The sequence below is a fragment of the Zootoca vivipara genome, chromosome 10, assembly GCF_963506605.1.
Source record: "Zootoca vivipara chromosome 10, rZooViv1.1, whole genome shotgun sequence".
Lineage (NCBI taxonomy): Eukaryota > Metazoa > Chordata > Lepidosauria > Squamata > Lacertidae > Zootoca > Zootoca vivipara.
Window position 1 is genome coordinate 33,998,556 of NC_083285.1, and position 16,966 is coordinate 34,015,521.

The 16,966-nt window shown below is 44.9% G+C and overlaps 1 protein-coding gene across 1 annotated transcript in view; it reads left to right on the plus strand.

The window, feature by feature from the left end:
• Nucleotides 1–1,739: 1,739 nt before the first annotated feature.
• The window catches only part of ALX1 (ALX homeobox 1), a 35,370-nt gene continuing 20,143 nt past the window's right edge, over nt 1,740–16,966 (plus strand). The window contains exons 1-2 of the mRNA XM_035128564.2: nt 1,740–1,971; nt 8,130–8,434. Of these exons, the coding sequence (XP_034984455.1) occupies nt 1,749–1,971; nt 8,130–8,434 (528 nt within the window). The 5' untranslated portion in view covers nt 1,740–1,748. The remainder of the gene's footprint in view (nt 1,972–8,129; nt 8,435–16,966) is intronic.

The following is a 16,966-nucleotide window of genomic DNA, read 5'->3' on the forward strand; positions in this document are numbered from 1 at the left end:
AGCGTCACACGATTCCGACGATCATTTGACACGCTGGCAGATTAATTATTGACGGGGGGGGGGCGGGTTGGGTAGGGAAGGAATGGAGAAAAAGGAAGGGGGCAGCATTGGAATGTCAGCCCCCTCCTAGCAAACACTTCTGAAAAGAAAGAACAAGGGTTAAAATCGGACAATGTGGTTTTATAGATGAACGATTGTCAGAATTATGTGCATTTCCTAGCAATAAATAATAAAACACTTTGGAGGCATTTTGTGTGTGTTATGGGGGGGGGGGGAATGAGCTTTCCTACCTGCCCATATCTTAAATCAATTGGTTAACCTTTAAGGTACCACAGGACTCTTCAATGTCCTAGTTGCAACGCACTAAAACAGCTAATAAGAATTAATAGTAATTTTAAAAATCGGTATACAACATGGTTAACAATTTGTAGCTCCCTTATCTGCAGTTTCTGCTGAAAACCCTGATGCGCACGCATGCTTGAAATATATCATATCTCAACTTAAAACACACATGTGAGCCGATTTAAAAATATATATTTAATATAACAAAAATGCCCCCGCCTTTTGGTTGGCGGAACCCTGCTATATTAGGCTATTAATAAAGAACAGTATTTAAACTTTGGGGGTACTCCTTCCCCTCCTCCTCAAACCATCCGGATCAAATTGTTGCTTTCCATTGCTTACTTTGAAATATTCTCTTTGAAGCCAACGGGGCTCCTCTGGAGTCAGTGACTTGAGAACGCGTAGTAGCCCATCGCAGTCCTCATCGTGTTTCCTCGCGAGGAAGCAAACGCCAAGGTTTCTTCTCCTGCAGGCTCACACATCTGCATCCAGCTGTAGGCCAAGTCCTAATAACGTTTCCTCGGAAGTAGAGAATATATTGCAGCCTTGTACGGAAATCAGATCTGTTGAGGGGAATCGCTGCTCCACAAGCAAACGCATATCGGACCCGGAGTTGGAAATCCGGATGTAATGAGACCAAGGGCGACTTACTTCCGAGTTAAAGGCGCATCGCTCCTTCGGCCGGGGATGGTGACCACCCGACTTTATTTCTCCGCGTCCTTGAAACGGCTTTCCAGACGCTGTTTGCAATTATTACCCTTCTTCACCTTTCTCGCACCCAGCCAGGACCCCCCCCCCCGCAAGTGTAACTCCACGGAGCTGCCGCTGCAGTTTGGCAACGCGTCGCGGGACCCCCCCCTTTCCTTCCGTTTTTCGTTTGCCGCGAAGTCCAGAGACCGCGGGACACCCTCCCTTCCCGCCTCCTCCGCCACGCTCCTCGACCTCCCTTGTGCTCCAGATCGCCGGCCCGTTTCCTGCTGCCCGTTCATACGGGCCGAAAGCAAAGCAGAGTCCCTCCGGATTGCGGCGGCGTCGTGGGCGAGGGAGGGGGAGAAGGCAGGGGGTGGGGAAGGCTCCTCTCGACTTGCAGAAGTCAGGGCGAAATGTGAGTTGGCTGCGGTTGGCCAGGGACTCTTCTCCGAGCCCCCTCCCTCCATCATTCGCTTGTCTACCCATCCGCTGTGGGCCGCCGAGGTTGCGGTGGGGAGTGGAGAGCGAGGGGGCCAGAGACGGGGTGGAGCCAGCGGAGGCCGCAGTTTGGGAAGGTTGCGCAAGAAGCCCCCGCTGCGCTTCAAGATATAAAAGCGCCGTCGAGGCGCCTCCGCCGCAGCACCAGCGACTGCAAGAGCAGCAGCAGCAGCAGCAGCGACGACTGGCCAGGCGCGACCGCGGCTCCGTCGAGGATTATGGAGTTCCTGAGCGACAAATTCGGCCTCAAGAGCCCCCCGGCGGCGACGGGCAAAGGAGGCGACTTCTACCTGGCCTCCGGGGGGCCCCTCGAGCACGTAATGGAAGCGCTGGACGGCGGAGAGGCCTTCTACGGCAAAGGCGGAGGCAAATGCGTGGCCCAGGCCGCCTATAATCCGCACGCCAGGCTGGACAGGGCGTCCCCGGGCAGGGACGGCTCCGGTGAGTGAAGGGCTGGCCGGCACCGCGGCAGGCAGTCCGCCCGGACGGCGGCCCAGGATCTGGGGGTAGTGTGTGGGGTGCGGGGTGGGGAGAGGGTGTCCGAAAAGCCGTCCAGGATACGTTGCTTGGAGCGGCTCTCCTCCGGAAAGGGGTGGCTTGGCCTTCTGTGTAAACGGGATCCGGGTCGGCGAAACGAAGCGGGTTCTTTTGGGCGTCTGCATGCAGAATGTTTTTGGGAAAACTGAATTTTTTTGGGGTGGGTGGGTGGGCAGTTCTCTCCTCTCCAGCAAAGCTCCCCACATATACACACGCACGCACAGCAGGCCGGACAAGATTGGGGCCCAATCCACCGCAGATTTGGAGTGTTTTTCTCCGGAGAACACCTCGCTCTTTCTTTTATCTCAGAGGAATCTGGGGCGCAAACGCGGTTTCCTAAAATGTGATGGCGCCTTGGAGGCACCTCGAGCTGGGACGCATCTCCCTTTGTGGAGAAGCTTCGCCAAATACGGTCGCCACTTTATAGAATTTAGATTAGCTTCTCCGCAATCCCAACAGCCCTGGGCAGCTACCGGTAGAAACATCCCGATCGGAGGACTTGCAAGCCCGCAAAAACCGGATAGCTAAAACCGGTTTCTTTCCGGGGGGCGGGGAGAGTGTTTTTAGACGGGCCGCTCGTTAAATGATGAAAACGAGAAAAAAGTTGACATTGCGAAGGTGATGCTCCTCTTCTGTTGCATTCCGATTTGACTTTACCTGACGCCCGTGCCTGTAATTCCTCGGTCGGAAGTTGCGGCAGTCGCCAAGATCACCCTCGAACGTCAGTTCATCCCACCAGCAGCCGGCTGGTTTGCAAAGAGGATTTTACCTTCCGACGGCCTCGGGCTTTTCTTCTTCCTTTTCTTCCCCTTTTAAAGTCCTTCTTCGGGTGTCACGCAGCTTGGAGGCGTTCAGCTGCCCTTGCTTTTTTAGATTATTATTTTTATTTTTTTGCCAAGGGCTTTTTACTGGTGAGCTCTGAAGTTGCGTCCCGCAGGACCTCAGATTCGCTTCCCCGCTCACCCCTGTCTTTAGGGATATGAGGAAGAAGGTAGCCCCCAAAGTCAGCATTTCAAAAAGAAAACACTCCCCAGACAGACTCCTTTCCTTCTCCGTCTCTTCCCTGAAAGCCAAATCTGTGGAAGGATTTACAGCCGGAGTCTTGGAGGCGAAAGAGGGACAATAACGCAAAACAGAGAGAGGAACCGCGGAAGGACGCACATTTCGGTCTTGCCCTGCTATAGATTAAAATGGGCCTTTAACTTTGCGCGTGTATGTGTTCATATATGTAGAAAGAGAGAGAGGTTGCAAAGGCTTTTGGCTACTACTGTTATTACTCCTACTACTATTAATAGTACCCCGCCCATCTATCTGGGTTGCCCCAGACACTCTGGACGGCTTCCAAGATATTTAAAACACAATAAAACATTACACTACAATAATGCCTTTATCTATCTAGTGTGCGAGTGCGTTTACCCATGTGTCATCATCTCGATCATCTTCTAAATCCGTCTGTCACCTATCGGTTTTAAACATATGTAATAATAAAAGGTGGCAACACAAACATAAACGGATAAATTAATAATATCATCATATAGACTAAATTATAACGACAGGCAAAACGGCGGCGCGCAGTCGAATTACACAACAGAAGGAATCAAGGAAGGCATTTAACTGTCAGCAACAGACAAAGTAACAGCCAAGTATCGCAGGGAGTCGCGAATAAGCCAAAATGATCCTTCGGGAGCGGCTAAAATGTCCCAAAGCAACGAGAGAGCTCTAATGAGTGTGCATGTCCATTATGAATGCTATTAGGTATATCAGAGCATTTTATATCTTTATGCTATTATTGAGGAAATTGGAAGCCGAAATGTTTAACTGCCCGACTTGCTTCTCTCCCCCCCCTCAACCAAATATTAATATACATATTTTCCTCTGATCGGCTGCATTCGGCCGGAGTGTATTTGAATGCAGCACCATTTTTTTGATCTTCTCTCACCATACATTATAGCGACAATATTCTTTCACATCCGATCCATAATCCGGTTAAACCATTGTGCTCGAATCTGACGCCAATGGTTTTAAATTCAAATATTTTATCTGCTTTTTGGAGATCAGTCGCCCGCCCTCCCCATCTTTGTCCGCTGCTACTTTCTTTACTTTAGACTTTTCTTGACTGAAAACAAAAGAAATAAATAAACGAACAAAAACTACTACGGAAGGACCAAGTAGGGGACTGCTTTCTCCCCAAATCCCGTCGGCCCTTTAGCTTAATTTTCTGCTCACCGGAAGCGCTGGCTAAGTTTGCTGAAACATCTGGTCGTGTCTGTAGAAACCCTCCAGTCTGCCAACGCTCCAGAAAAATGTGAGATCACAAACCAAAATGCCAATCCATACCGTCTTAAAAAGCACACAAATTTTCAGATCGTTCTTGGTCAGTTTCCTCCTCTTCCGAAATGATGATGATGATGATATAACAGTCCTACAAAATTGCAAGCCATTACATTTGGTAATAACATAGAAATATAGAATCATAGTCCAACCCCCTCCAATGCAGAAATATTTTACCCAACTTGGGGGTCGAACCCACGACCCTGAGATTAAGAGTCTCATGCTCCGCCGGCTGAGCTATACCACTTGGTGTTAACTAAGGGACACATCGAGTAGAAAGAAAAAATCTCGTGTCTGCTCGGAAGTAAATCTCGTGGACTTCAATGGGGCTTACTCGTCGGTAAGTGTGCCCGTTTAGTTGTTGCCGCGGGTCATGTCAGTGGCAATTATACTTCCGCCCCTTATTTATAGGTGCCATTTATACTTCCGGCTCTTGATGAATTCACTTGCCTTTGGGCATCATCTGTATGCTTTCTTACACCTTCCTGATCCTCGAGGCAATCGTGACTTGCAAATAAACCCCACAGATTTCCATTAGCATTGGTTGGAATGGGGCTCGTTAAATGTTCCATGGGGGGGTGGGTGGAGAGAAGACTGTGCTGCGCGTGCTACATTATGTAGCAAAATCTATAAAAACTGTCGCAAAAGGCACAGCAACAAAAACCTGCTTTTAAACACCCAGTTTTTCATCTCAGAATACAGCGCGACATTCTCTTCCTCTTTCCTCCTTAACCTGCTCGCTGCCGTGTGTGCTTTCAAGCCGACAAACCAATGCGATGTGAAATGTTTATTGCAACCTCGTTGAGTTTAACGAGGTTGGAGATCTTACCCATTATATATAGCGTATGTTAAAGCAAGGCGATTAAAAAAGGAAATTAAGCCAAACGATAAAAGAAGCCAGCCTGAAACTTTTTTATGTCTTGTAAAGTGGGATGGATTTTCATTGCCAGCAAATGTTCCCCGGGCCAAAGATTTCACAGCAGAATTTTGATTCTGTTTGCTTTAACGTTAGACTCAACATTTGCCTGCCCGTTGCCTTGACTATGAAATCTAAAAACGATCAGCTCTGTTTATAGTTCAATATTTGGAACAGTAATGAAGAATATAAAAATGAGGGAAGTATAAGGAAATTTTTGTAATTCCATGCGTAAATCTGCCTTAAAATGTCTAAATAGCAACACATTTATTATCCTGCTGCAAGAAGTCTGTAAATACGATTCTTATTCTGAATTATTGGAATGCTGCATAGGACAGTTGGAATAGTAAACCTAAAATAAAAAAGAGAATTAATACTTCAGTAGGAAGCACGAGCACAGCACAAACCTATGTGGTAGAATATTCTTCTAGGTAAGTTTTTAGATCACAGTCTTAAGAATCAGGTTTTTTGATATCAAAATGCAATATTTCCCTTGGTGCTTATAATAATGGAATCTGTTTTTTTATTTTATTTTTTAAAAATACTCCTATTTTAATATTGTTTGACAGCAAGTTCACACAACTTCCAAAGGCAATCATTTTAAGTGTGTAGGACAAAAGGGGGGGGGAAAGACCCACAAGATCCTTAGGTACAGAAAAAGTGAAATAATCCCATGGGAATCTAACATTGCATGTTTGTGATAGGTTTGCCATCATTTGTATAGGTTTGGTTCTTATTTCAATTTGGGTCAGTGCTGGTGGACAGTACTGGAGCATTTAACAGAAAGTAATATTATTGGTAGAGTGTAAATTGTTGCCTGTTAGCTTCCTTAAATTGGGTACCTTAACTGTATATTTTTAAGAACTTATTGCTGAGAAGACTTGACCAACTGTGAACTCCTGTTCTATTTTATAGCCCCAAACTACATTTACTCAGAAGTAGATCCCTATTAAAGTCAAAAGGAAATGTGTTTGCAGCCTTACTTGGGTGCTAGCTTCACTGATTTCAAAGGTGCTTACTTCTAAGTAAGTGTGCAGTTCTGGGTTGCAGCCTGTGCCTGGTTAAAATTACAGCAAATGAACAGGAGGGTGTAAAGAAATTACAGGGAGTGGCAGAGAGCATTAAAACAATCTTGAAAGGGCAGCTTGGGTGCCATCCTTTGTAATGTTTTACTGCCCTGAAGGACTGGAATTTCTCTACTCCCCACCTGTCAAAAAAAAAAGGGGGGGGGGAGTTGGAGATCATTCAAATCTTGTAACAGGCTGCATCAGTTATCTCAGAAATATTTAGCAAAAAAAGCTGGGAATTAGTTCAGAAGCTAAAGGGGGGAAAATACTTTAATCCTTATCTTGGACAGCAAGTGTTTTTTCAAAGATAAATGGTTCTTGTAGGATGAGTGCAAAAATATAGGAAATAATCTCTTTGACTGAGTTACGATTTTGAAGAGAATCCCCACCACTTTGTAAATATACACCTTAATTAAAAGCAAAGCCACTATACAAAACCAAGAGCATTTAAAAAAAAGTAGGGCGTTTTTATTTCCTTTCACTCCCTTCATTATTCTTGATGCACGAGTGCGCTTCATTTCCACATACCTTTCTTATACACTCCTCCCCCCCCCAACAATTTAAAGCTACTATACTGGCTTAAAAATGAAATAATTTGGAACTTCATCCAAAGCAAAGCACTTTATAAAAAGTTTCATTAAAAGTTTCATTGCCATATTCTCTCGGTCTCTGCATATTTACTCAGATGGAATTCTCTTACTCCCAGGTAAGCATGCAAAGGGCTATTGCTGAAGTACTTGAGTGTGAAAGCTGAAATAGGTTTGGTAGGGACAGGAATGAACCTAAGCACACTTCTAAGAACAGATGCATAGGACTGCAATGTGCCTTTGCAAGTCTATTTTGATCTGATGTTTAATACTTCTAATAATAAAAAATAAATATAATAATAATAATAATAATGTATATGCTGCCCATGTGATTGGGTTTCCCCAGCTTCCAACAAATTTAAACATTAAGCACAGTAAAACATCAAACATTAGAAACTTTCTTAAAAACAGGGCTGCCTTCAGATGTTTTCTAAACGTCAGATAGTTGTTTATTTCCTTGACTTCTGATGGGAGGGCATTTCACAGGGCAGGCACGACTACTGAGAAGGCCCTCTGCTTGGTTCCCTGTAACTTCGCTTCTCTCAGTGAGGGAACCGCCAGAAGGCCCTCGGAGCTGGACGTCAGTGTCTAGGCTGAACGATGGGGGTGGAGACGCTCCTTCAGGTTTATAGTGTCTATTATTTGGTTTGCTTGCACTGCAAAATGCATAGTTGTGATATGAAATATACCGGTTGGCGTCTCAAAGCAAATTCTCTTTGAATCTCCATGGGACTTACTTCCAGGTAAATGTGGTACCCGGCACTTTGTGAGACTGTATTCCAATAGCATGACTTAAGCAGCAAACCTATAGATCAGGGCTAGCCAATGTGGTGGAGTACAGGTGCCACCATCCCTGCCCATTCCCCAAGCTGGCTGGCGGTGATGGGAGTTGTAGTCCAACAAGATCTGGAGGGCACCACACTTGGTGAGCACTTTCCCTGGGAGTAAGTCACATTGAACTCCAGTAGGCATGCTGAGGGGACAAGAAAGGCATGGCTAAAGGCAGTTGTTAATATAAGCAGTCTGTGATTCTGGCATGGAAGCTTCCTCTTCAGCTATAGCCATTTCAATAATAATTCCACCCCCACCTCCCCACAAAATGCTTCCAAGTTTAAAACGAAAGGAACCCCAAACCAAGCTTGTTTCCCCTTTGCTGTACAGTGAACTATGGAATTACCAAAGTGGAAGGCCAGCCGCTTCACACCGAGCTGGGGAGACCTCTGGATAACTGCAGCAGCCTTCGCATGTCCCCCGCCAAAGGGATGCAAGAGAAAGGCGAGCTGGACGAACTGGGAGATAAGTGCGACAGCAACGTTTCCAGCAGCAAGAAGAGGAGGCACCGGACCACTTTTACCAGTTTGCAGCTGGAAGAGCTGGAGAAAGTGTTCCAGAAGACACACTACCCCGATGTTTATGTACGGGAGCAGCTGGCTCTGAGAACAGAACTCACCGAGGCCAGAGTTCAGGTAGGAGCCGCGGTTCCATCCAAAAACAAAGCCGCTCATTCTGGAGGCTAAAAAAGCTCATTAGGTTGAGCAGGAGCCTTGTCTGAATTATCCCTCAGACAGAGGAGGATGTTGTGTTTCGATCTGAGGCTGGGCCAGCTGACTGTGCGTCTATTTTGGTAGCTCTGCTACTCAACCAGTAAGGCATGTCAGCAGTCGTAATACTGAACAGATTGTTTCAAGGGCTTCACATCATTTCAAGTCCCGCACAGCTTTAGGTACCTGACTGGATGCCTCTTCCTATAGGTGCCTATCTGGGTCTTAAGATCTTCCAAAGTGGTTTTTCTCCTCTGAGTATGGTCTCCTTTTGAGGCATGAAACAGATGGTGAGGGGCCTTCTCAATGGTGGCTCCCCATTTCTGTGGAATGCTCTCCGCAAAGAGGCTAACCTTGCAGCAATATTTATGTCATTGTGGTATGAGATGAAGGTTTTCATATTCTCCCAGGCCTATTTAAAACAACAACCCATCACTTTAAAGTAGTTTTTTTTAAATCTCATTTTGGCAATCTTACAGAATATTAAATGTCAGTTCCTCTTCTGGAATTGGGGAAAGAGGGTTAGCAACTCAGTGCATTGCCATATGTTGCGTAATAGCCATTGTTTATTGAGTAATATTTGTAACTGTTACCTCGGCTTGTTCTTAATATTTTGTTGTGTGTCACCTAGAGGCCGAGGTATTAGGTGACAAATAAATTTGATAAGTAATAGTCATCACCGCTAGCAGCTGTTGTTTCAGCAACTCTCACAACCGTCCTGTAAGGTGGACCAGGGTCAACGGGCTGAGACTAAAGCACAACGGCTTGCTTAGGGACATCTACCAAATTTGTGGGTTTTGGACTGAGCCAGACTAGCCCTATTTCACATATTCAGGGCTTTATTTTTGTATGATGCCGAAAGCGCCTTTGTGCCTTTGCTGCACTATTTGCGTTCTGGATGTGGATGATGTTAATGAGGGCTAGAGAGTGGAGGAGAGGAACACATGGTTCACGCAATACATTAACATTATGGGCTCTGGAAATGCAAAAGCCAATGTAAGCAATCACACATGACAAGGATTTGCATCTGCAGAATGGTTATACAGTGTTGCACAATAACAATCCACAGTCTCTAAAGGGTTATAATTACAATTTCTACATCTCCGAACCATTCTAATCAGTGAGCTGACACTGGTTGCTGTGTGGCATTAGTAGCATTTTACTGCTAATTTGGGATGCAGGTGGTGCTGTGGGTTAAACCACAGAGGCTAGGGCTTGCTGATCAGAAGGCCGGAGGTTCGAATCCCTGCGACTGGGTGAGCTCCCATTGCTTGGTCCCTGCTCCTGCCAACCTAGCAGTTCGAAAGAACGTCAAAGTGCAAGTAGATAAATAGGTACCGCTACAGCGGGAAGATAAACAGCATTTCCGTGTGCTGCTCTGGTTCACCAGAAGTGGCTCTGTCATGCTGGCCACATGACCTGGAAGCTGTATGCCGGCTCCCTCGGCCAATAGAGCAAGATGAGCGCCGCAACCCCAGAGTCGGTCACGACTGGACCTAATGGTCAGGGGTCCCTTTACCTTTTTAACTGCTAATTTACTTCTTCTTCTTTGGCAACCATTCATAGCCGAGTAAGATTGTCTTCCATAAACATGGTTTTAACAGTGAGTCTGTAAGTGACTGTGGAGGCCAATTCTGAATCCACACATCCTTCCACAGCAGTGAAATAGGTTTCCGGGTGGGAGTTGATCATGGTGAGGGTTTGCCAAACGTGCCTTCCACTTAGCACGTTTCTCCCTTTCATCATATCAGTATCAACGAGGTGGTTTTTTTAAAGGATGGAATCTTGTAGCCTATGGTCTAATCTAATTGCATTAACCTGAGTGGCTTCTAGGTTTTGTTGTTAATGAACAATGCCATGCTAATTGTTGGCTTAAATATCCTTATACATCATTGAATGTGAATATTGGTGACTAATTAGGACTGTTTAATACATTCCCACCCTCACCCCCCATTTTAAGCACACATCTAAGCTATTTTAATTGTACACTTAAAAATGCAAATTATGAGCCCTGTACATGCAACCATCCACACAGCTAAGACTGGCAGCCTGTGGCCTGTGAAGCATATACTCTGTGGCCAAACCATTATGTAATGTATGAAAAGGCTTCACATTAGTTATAGATGTGCTCTTCAGTGTACGTTCTCGGAAGCAAATCCCATAGTGGAGGCATATTCAGAAGTCAGTGGAGGCATATTCAGAAGCTTGAAAACATAATAGAAGTTTTTTTTAAAAAAAATACATGCCATCCAATAAACTCTTGCACCAACTGTGGGTGTATTGGTGGAGACAAGATGGGAGAATATTATTTGAATCAAAGAATGAGAAGAAGTAAATTAAGAAACTGAAAATTCAGAGACCAAAACTTGTGCTGCAATACATTACATTGATTGCAGTGGAACTTACTAAACATGCATACTTTGGATAACTTTTGTAACTTAAAAAGAAAAGTATTAGTTTCCTACCCTCCCCCCCCCCAAAGATTAATCCATGGAAGTTTTTAGAAATAACTGCTGTCCCCATTTAAAGCAGTCTTCGTTGAACTGGCATCTTCTATATGTTTTGGATTCCAACCCTCAAATATCATTTCTAAAAAGTTGGACCTAGCAGACACTGGGTTGGGGAAGGTCATTTTAAAAGCATTTGCATCTAGAAAAACACCCTGAATACCATAGCTAAGACCACAAAGAGTCTTGTGGCACATTAAAGACTAACAGATTTATTATGGCATAAGCTTTCGTGGACTATAGGTCATGTCACTTCATCCGATGTATGGAGTGCTATCCTGAGTTGCAGGTATGTATAAATACCATGGGGTTGTGTGTGTGTGTGTGTGTGTGTGTGTTAGCCATGAGGTCAGTACAGACCTAATTAGAAATAGTAATTGACAAAACAATTGTTGATTACACAGAGATCCTGGCATTGGTAAGCCAATTAACATGCATAACCCTTTGTCTCAGTTCAGTCTTCAGTCCCGGGGACTGTGTGGGTGTAAAAGATTCATGCAAAAACATGAAGGATGGCAATCTGGATTATGTCTTTTTACTGTTGCATATGTATGTATGTGGGTCTTTCTTTTCATTTTTTGGTGGGGGAAGCACCACCCTTCCTCTAGGCTTGGCTGTCTGGATCACTGCCTAGTACCTATTGGCCTGGGTCCAAAGAGCTGCTTAGACTCAGGAAAGGGATTTGCTTGTTTCCCAGTGTTTCCCACTCTTGAAACTTTTCTTAGTTTGCCATGTGCCAGGGGAGAATACAGCAAGTTTGAGGCTACAGTCCTATACCAATGTACCTGGGAATAAGCCCTTTTGGGCATGTACCTGGGCAAGGGCTGTAGTTCAGATATGGAGCACCTGCCTTTGACCTAGAAGGTCCCAGTTTCAATCCCTGCTGTCTCCAGGAAGGGCGAGGAAAAGGTCCTGCTTGAAATCTTGTCGAGCAGCTGCCAGTCAGAGCAAGCAGTGCTGAGCTAGATGGGCGAATGGTCTCTGACTTGGCATAAGCCAACTCCCAATGTTTCTTATCATGTTCCTTTCAGGCATGACAAGCTCCCACATTGCTGTTAACAGGGGCAAGGAGTGGGAGTTGTGCTGAGCAGTCTCACCCCCAACACCGTGCTGTTCAGCCTGCCCTTCTTCTGATGTCTACACTAACAGCACCAACATTTGTAGAGAGGGTGCCATGGAACCTGAATGCTTCCAGATTCCATTGAAAGCTTTGGGTGCACAGCTATGCACAAAACTCTCTTCATTGCAGACCTTTGTAAAGTAAATGCCATCCAGTGGCATAGCATGGGTTGCCAGCACCCAGAGCAAGTATTGTGTTCTCTAAGGCAAACATTGCACTCCCTACCCAGCACCTTCATGCAGCGCTGCTGCTGCTGCTGCTGGGTGGAGCTGCGGAGCAGTGGTGGGACATGGAGCTCAGGCTCCATGAGTCTTGCCAGTCATCCTCTCCCAGCTCCTGCTTGGCATGCTGCTCAGGTATGATGGGCAGGTGGGATGGGGAGCACCTCTGGTCAGGGCGGCAGCTGCAGAGGCACAGCCCTAAAACTTTTTGCACCCGTGTTTAGCAACGTGGAGGCAACCAATGTCTAAAGGGAGCTTCCAAGTTGACATGGGTGTAGGATTGCACTGCAAAGCTTTCACAACAGCCTCTCCGTTCTTTGGATCCTGCCCATTGATCCAAATCAAGTCCCATTGAACACAAGATAAAAATGGGAAAACAGTTTGCACATGCAGAAAATGCGGTAGAGCGTGCTAATTTGCAAACCAATGAACTGTCAAATTCAGTGAAATGGCTTTTCATTAGGAGGCGATAGATTTTTACAGCCTCCTCAGCTATAGAAGCGGGATTTAATTTTTTTTTCTGAACAGAATAATTGTCAATGTGAGGTTTACTCTTCAGACTGAATACAATTTTGTAATCTGAAAAGGCTCTGCTAAGAAATAAAGGAAACAGATATCCAGGCATGAGGAACTGAACAAAGGTGTCTGTTTATGAACTTTCCAGGGCACTGGCACTTCTTATAAAAGTCAGTTTGACAAGATGTGCTCCTTCACTAGCAGATCTGCATACAACAAACAAACAAACAAACAAACAAACAAACAAACGATATGGCTATTCTAAGAACTCTGAAATGACATCCCTTCAATTGCATTCCTTCCCCTTAAATAGAATGTTCAGCAACTCTTTAGACCCTGGATTCTCTTTGAAAGTCTTGGTGCCAAAAGATAAACAAATTGGAGGTTATTTTTAAGTGTGTTTCTGAGAGTAAGTTCACAGAATCCAGATATCATGTTTTCAGGTTATTCCCCCCCTTCATTTGTACCTTGATGTTGACATAATTGCAATTTCTGCCCATGTTTAACATCATTTTACACTCTTTGAGTAGAATCAAGAGATCTGGCTGTAAGTGGGATGAGTTCAGTTTTATCTTCTGGGTTGCAATAAGTTTGGGCTCTCTCATGCCACATTGTTGTCCAAGATGGGTAAAGGTGCCAGAATCAGATCCGTCTAGTTTTGTGTGGAGCACGATAAAGAGAGTGTGGATTTACAGTCTGTATATATTATGTGCTCTCCTTGGAACAAAATTGCTGGTTTCAGTTTCCCCCCTTGAGAATGTTTATTTTATGTTTTGTGTACACAGAGATTTCCGTGCTTATTGAACTAAATGCCCTGGATTTTTGCATTTCTGATCAGCCTACTGAAAAAGGCCAATGCAAGAAACTGGGGATCTTTCTTCCTCCGAGTCTTCCATCACAATATTAAGCAATTTTCAAAGGCCTGACATCATTAGAGACCCGCATCTGGCTAGGCAGGGATAACAAGCAGCAGATTGCTGCCTTGTTTTGTATAGGCAAATGGTTACTTTATCTTTGCCAAGAGCCGGCTTTGAGTAAATCGATGTAAACAGAAACATTTTGGGGGAGTGTCAGCATTAAAAAATGTGGGTTTCTTCCCCGTCAGTTCCTTTAAATTCAAGCAAATTGTTTTATTTAGTTTAGCCAAATGACTGGCTGGATATGCTCCGCACGTCTCCCTTCTGCGGCATTTCATCAAGATCCAATTTAAGTTTCGTCCTGCATCCATGCCGAGAGAGTCAGCCTGAACCTAATTTATCGGAGTTGTTCTCTTTCCTGCCGCATGTCAGTGGATTAATTGGCACCTAGCTTAAGGAGATTGTCAAGGACTTTTTCAATGAAAGGGCCTCATTACTAAATTCCCATAATATGTTCTCTCTGCCTCCTGCGGAGACAGCAAGGGGGGGGGGAGGGAATGGTTTCTTGTAGCCTTCGGCACAATAGATAATACAAATTTGCCCACAAGAGGTGCAATCCTGCAATTGGTTAAGGACTGGAATAGCCCCATTGACTTCAGTGGAATTTCTGCACAAATCGCTAAGGGCAGGATTGCACCAGCAGCCTAGGTTCATAAAAAGAAAAGAAATGCTTAACAGGTTTGAGCCGGGTTTGTGCTTTGATTGTTTGGGGGGCATTTTTCAAAACTGACGCATTAAATTCGCAACGGGTCTATGGAAATTAAAAGGCCGTCCCTGCTGCTTTGGGCAATATTAGGAAGGGGCGGGTACATGTGTGTTTGGGTATCCTGAAGGGCTAAAAGCAATAAATAACCTCCACAAATGATTAACACTCAAATCAGTTTCAGAAACATTTCTGCTTAAAGTTCCTGCTCCGATATTAGATTTGAAATGCATTAAGGGCTTTAGTTCTCGTTTGCTGATCTTTAAACATGAGCCAGAGGGAACAGCACTATTTTTGAGCTGAGTTTAACACTGTGTAATTTGACCAGAAATGTTGTGGCACAGAGGAGAACAACCTCCCTGCCACTTGACACCACAATGCTATTTTGATATTTGTTTCAAGTTGCGTTTTGTTGTTGTTGAAAGAAACAGGATCCATTTTTTTATTCAGAGGCTTTGAAATAGGGTGAGTGAGAGGAGGGAGTAGCGTTGGCAACAAATGCTATGGTAATAACGTGTAACTCACATGAACAACCTTTTGGCAATGATTTATATAAATATGTGACTAGTGATATGATTTAAAGTTTCAAACACATTTGTCACACTGTAATGACTTTCTCTGGGTGCAGGAGCTGTGTGTGTGTGTGTGTGTTTGTTTGTTTGTGTGTCCGTCTGTCTGTCTGTCTGTCTGGAGCTCCTCTGATCACAAATGCTTCCCCTTTCACTTCAACGGAGTGTGAGTATTCTTTCATATGCGTGGGGCTTCCTCTCCCCAGAAGTGAACAAGGGCAAAGCACAAGTACAGGAGCTCCACATCATTACTGTAGACTATTGTAACATATTAGGCATGGTGCAGCCTTTGAAGATAGTTTGGAAACTTGTCATTCCTTTTAAGAAAGCATTCCACTCTTCTGTTTTTCGTTTTCAGTGGTCACTGTACTCAGCATGCTTAGTCCTCCCTTTTAGGTTGCCCCCACTCAATCTTTTTAAAAAACTCAGAACACTGCAAAGTGCCTTGCAGAGGAGACTCTAGATTTCCACCACTTTAATTCCCCATGTGACGCTGTGGTTAAACCACTGAGCCTAGGGCTTGCTGATCAGAAGGTCGGCGGTTCGAATCCCTGTGACGGGGTGAGCTCCCGTTGCTTGGTCCCAGCTCCTGCCAACCCAGCAGTTCGAAAGCACGTCAAAATGCAAGTGGATAAATAGGAACCGCTACAGCGGGAAGGTAAACGGCGTTTCCATGTGCTGCTCTGGTTCACCAGAAGCGGCTTTGTCATGCTGGCCACATGACCTGGAAGCTATACGCCGGCTCCCTCGGCCAATAATGCGAGATGAGCGCGCAACCCCAGAGTCGGTCACGACTGGACCTAATGGTCAGGGGTCCCTTTACCTTTACCTTAATTCCCCATACACATATTTACATCTAAATTAGCATATGCAGATATTGTGCCATGGACCTGTGCCCCAAGTTCTTTAAGTACCTAGGGACTTCCCTGAACTCAACTAGCTGAGTTCACTATTTGACGGAGTGAAGGCATCCTCTGTATGCTTCAGAGATGGGGATCCTGTGGCCCATTGCTGAACTCCAACACCCAATATCCTTGATTGTTGTCCATGCTGGCTGGAGCTGGAATCCAACAACATCTGGGTTCCTATTCCAACAACATTACAGGTTCCTAATTCCACTCCTACTTTATGCAATTGTCATTGGTTACAACTATGTTTCCATTCTCAGTTTTTAAAAAGTGTAAAGCCCTAAATAGCTTAAGAACCACCGCCTGGTCTGAATGCTGAAGACTGGAGACTGTTCTTCTACCTTTGGAGATATGAGGGGCAGGAGCTCTCCCAGCATTTACCATTATGGTAGCAAAATTAAGGTTGTATCTAATTTTTTAAAAGAGACCCACCTGGCTCCATCTTTGTCTTTGGTGGACTATGAAATAACGTTTATTCCAGTATGCTACCCCCCTGAATGTGTTATATATAAAATGACATCATGCTGAGGGGTAGGCCTATATTCACATTTTGTAAATGTTACTGCTATGATGATATTTTAATCTGTAACTTTATCCATTTTGTGTACCATAGAGGGACATGGCACTGTCACTGGTCATAAGACTATAAGAATAGCCTGCTGGATTGGGCCAATGGCCCATCTAGTCCAGGAGTCTGTTATCGCAGTGGCCATCCAAATGCCTGCGGGGAAACCAGTGAGCATAACATGAGTACAAGACCACAGTCCCCTCCCATGGTTTTCAACAACAGGCATTCAGAAGCATCGCCACTCTAACTGTGGAAGTAGAGCATAATCACCATGGCCTGTAGCCATTGATAGCCCTCTCCTCCATGAGTTTGTCTAATCCTGTTTTAAAGACCTCCAAATTGGTGGCCATCACTGCCTCCTGGGGGAGTGTGTCCCATAGTTTGACTATGTGCTAAGCGAAGAAATCCTTTTGTTTATCTGTCCTAAA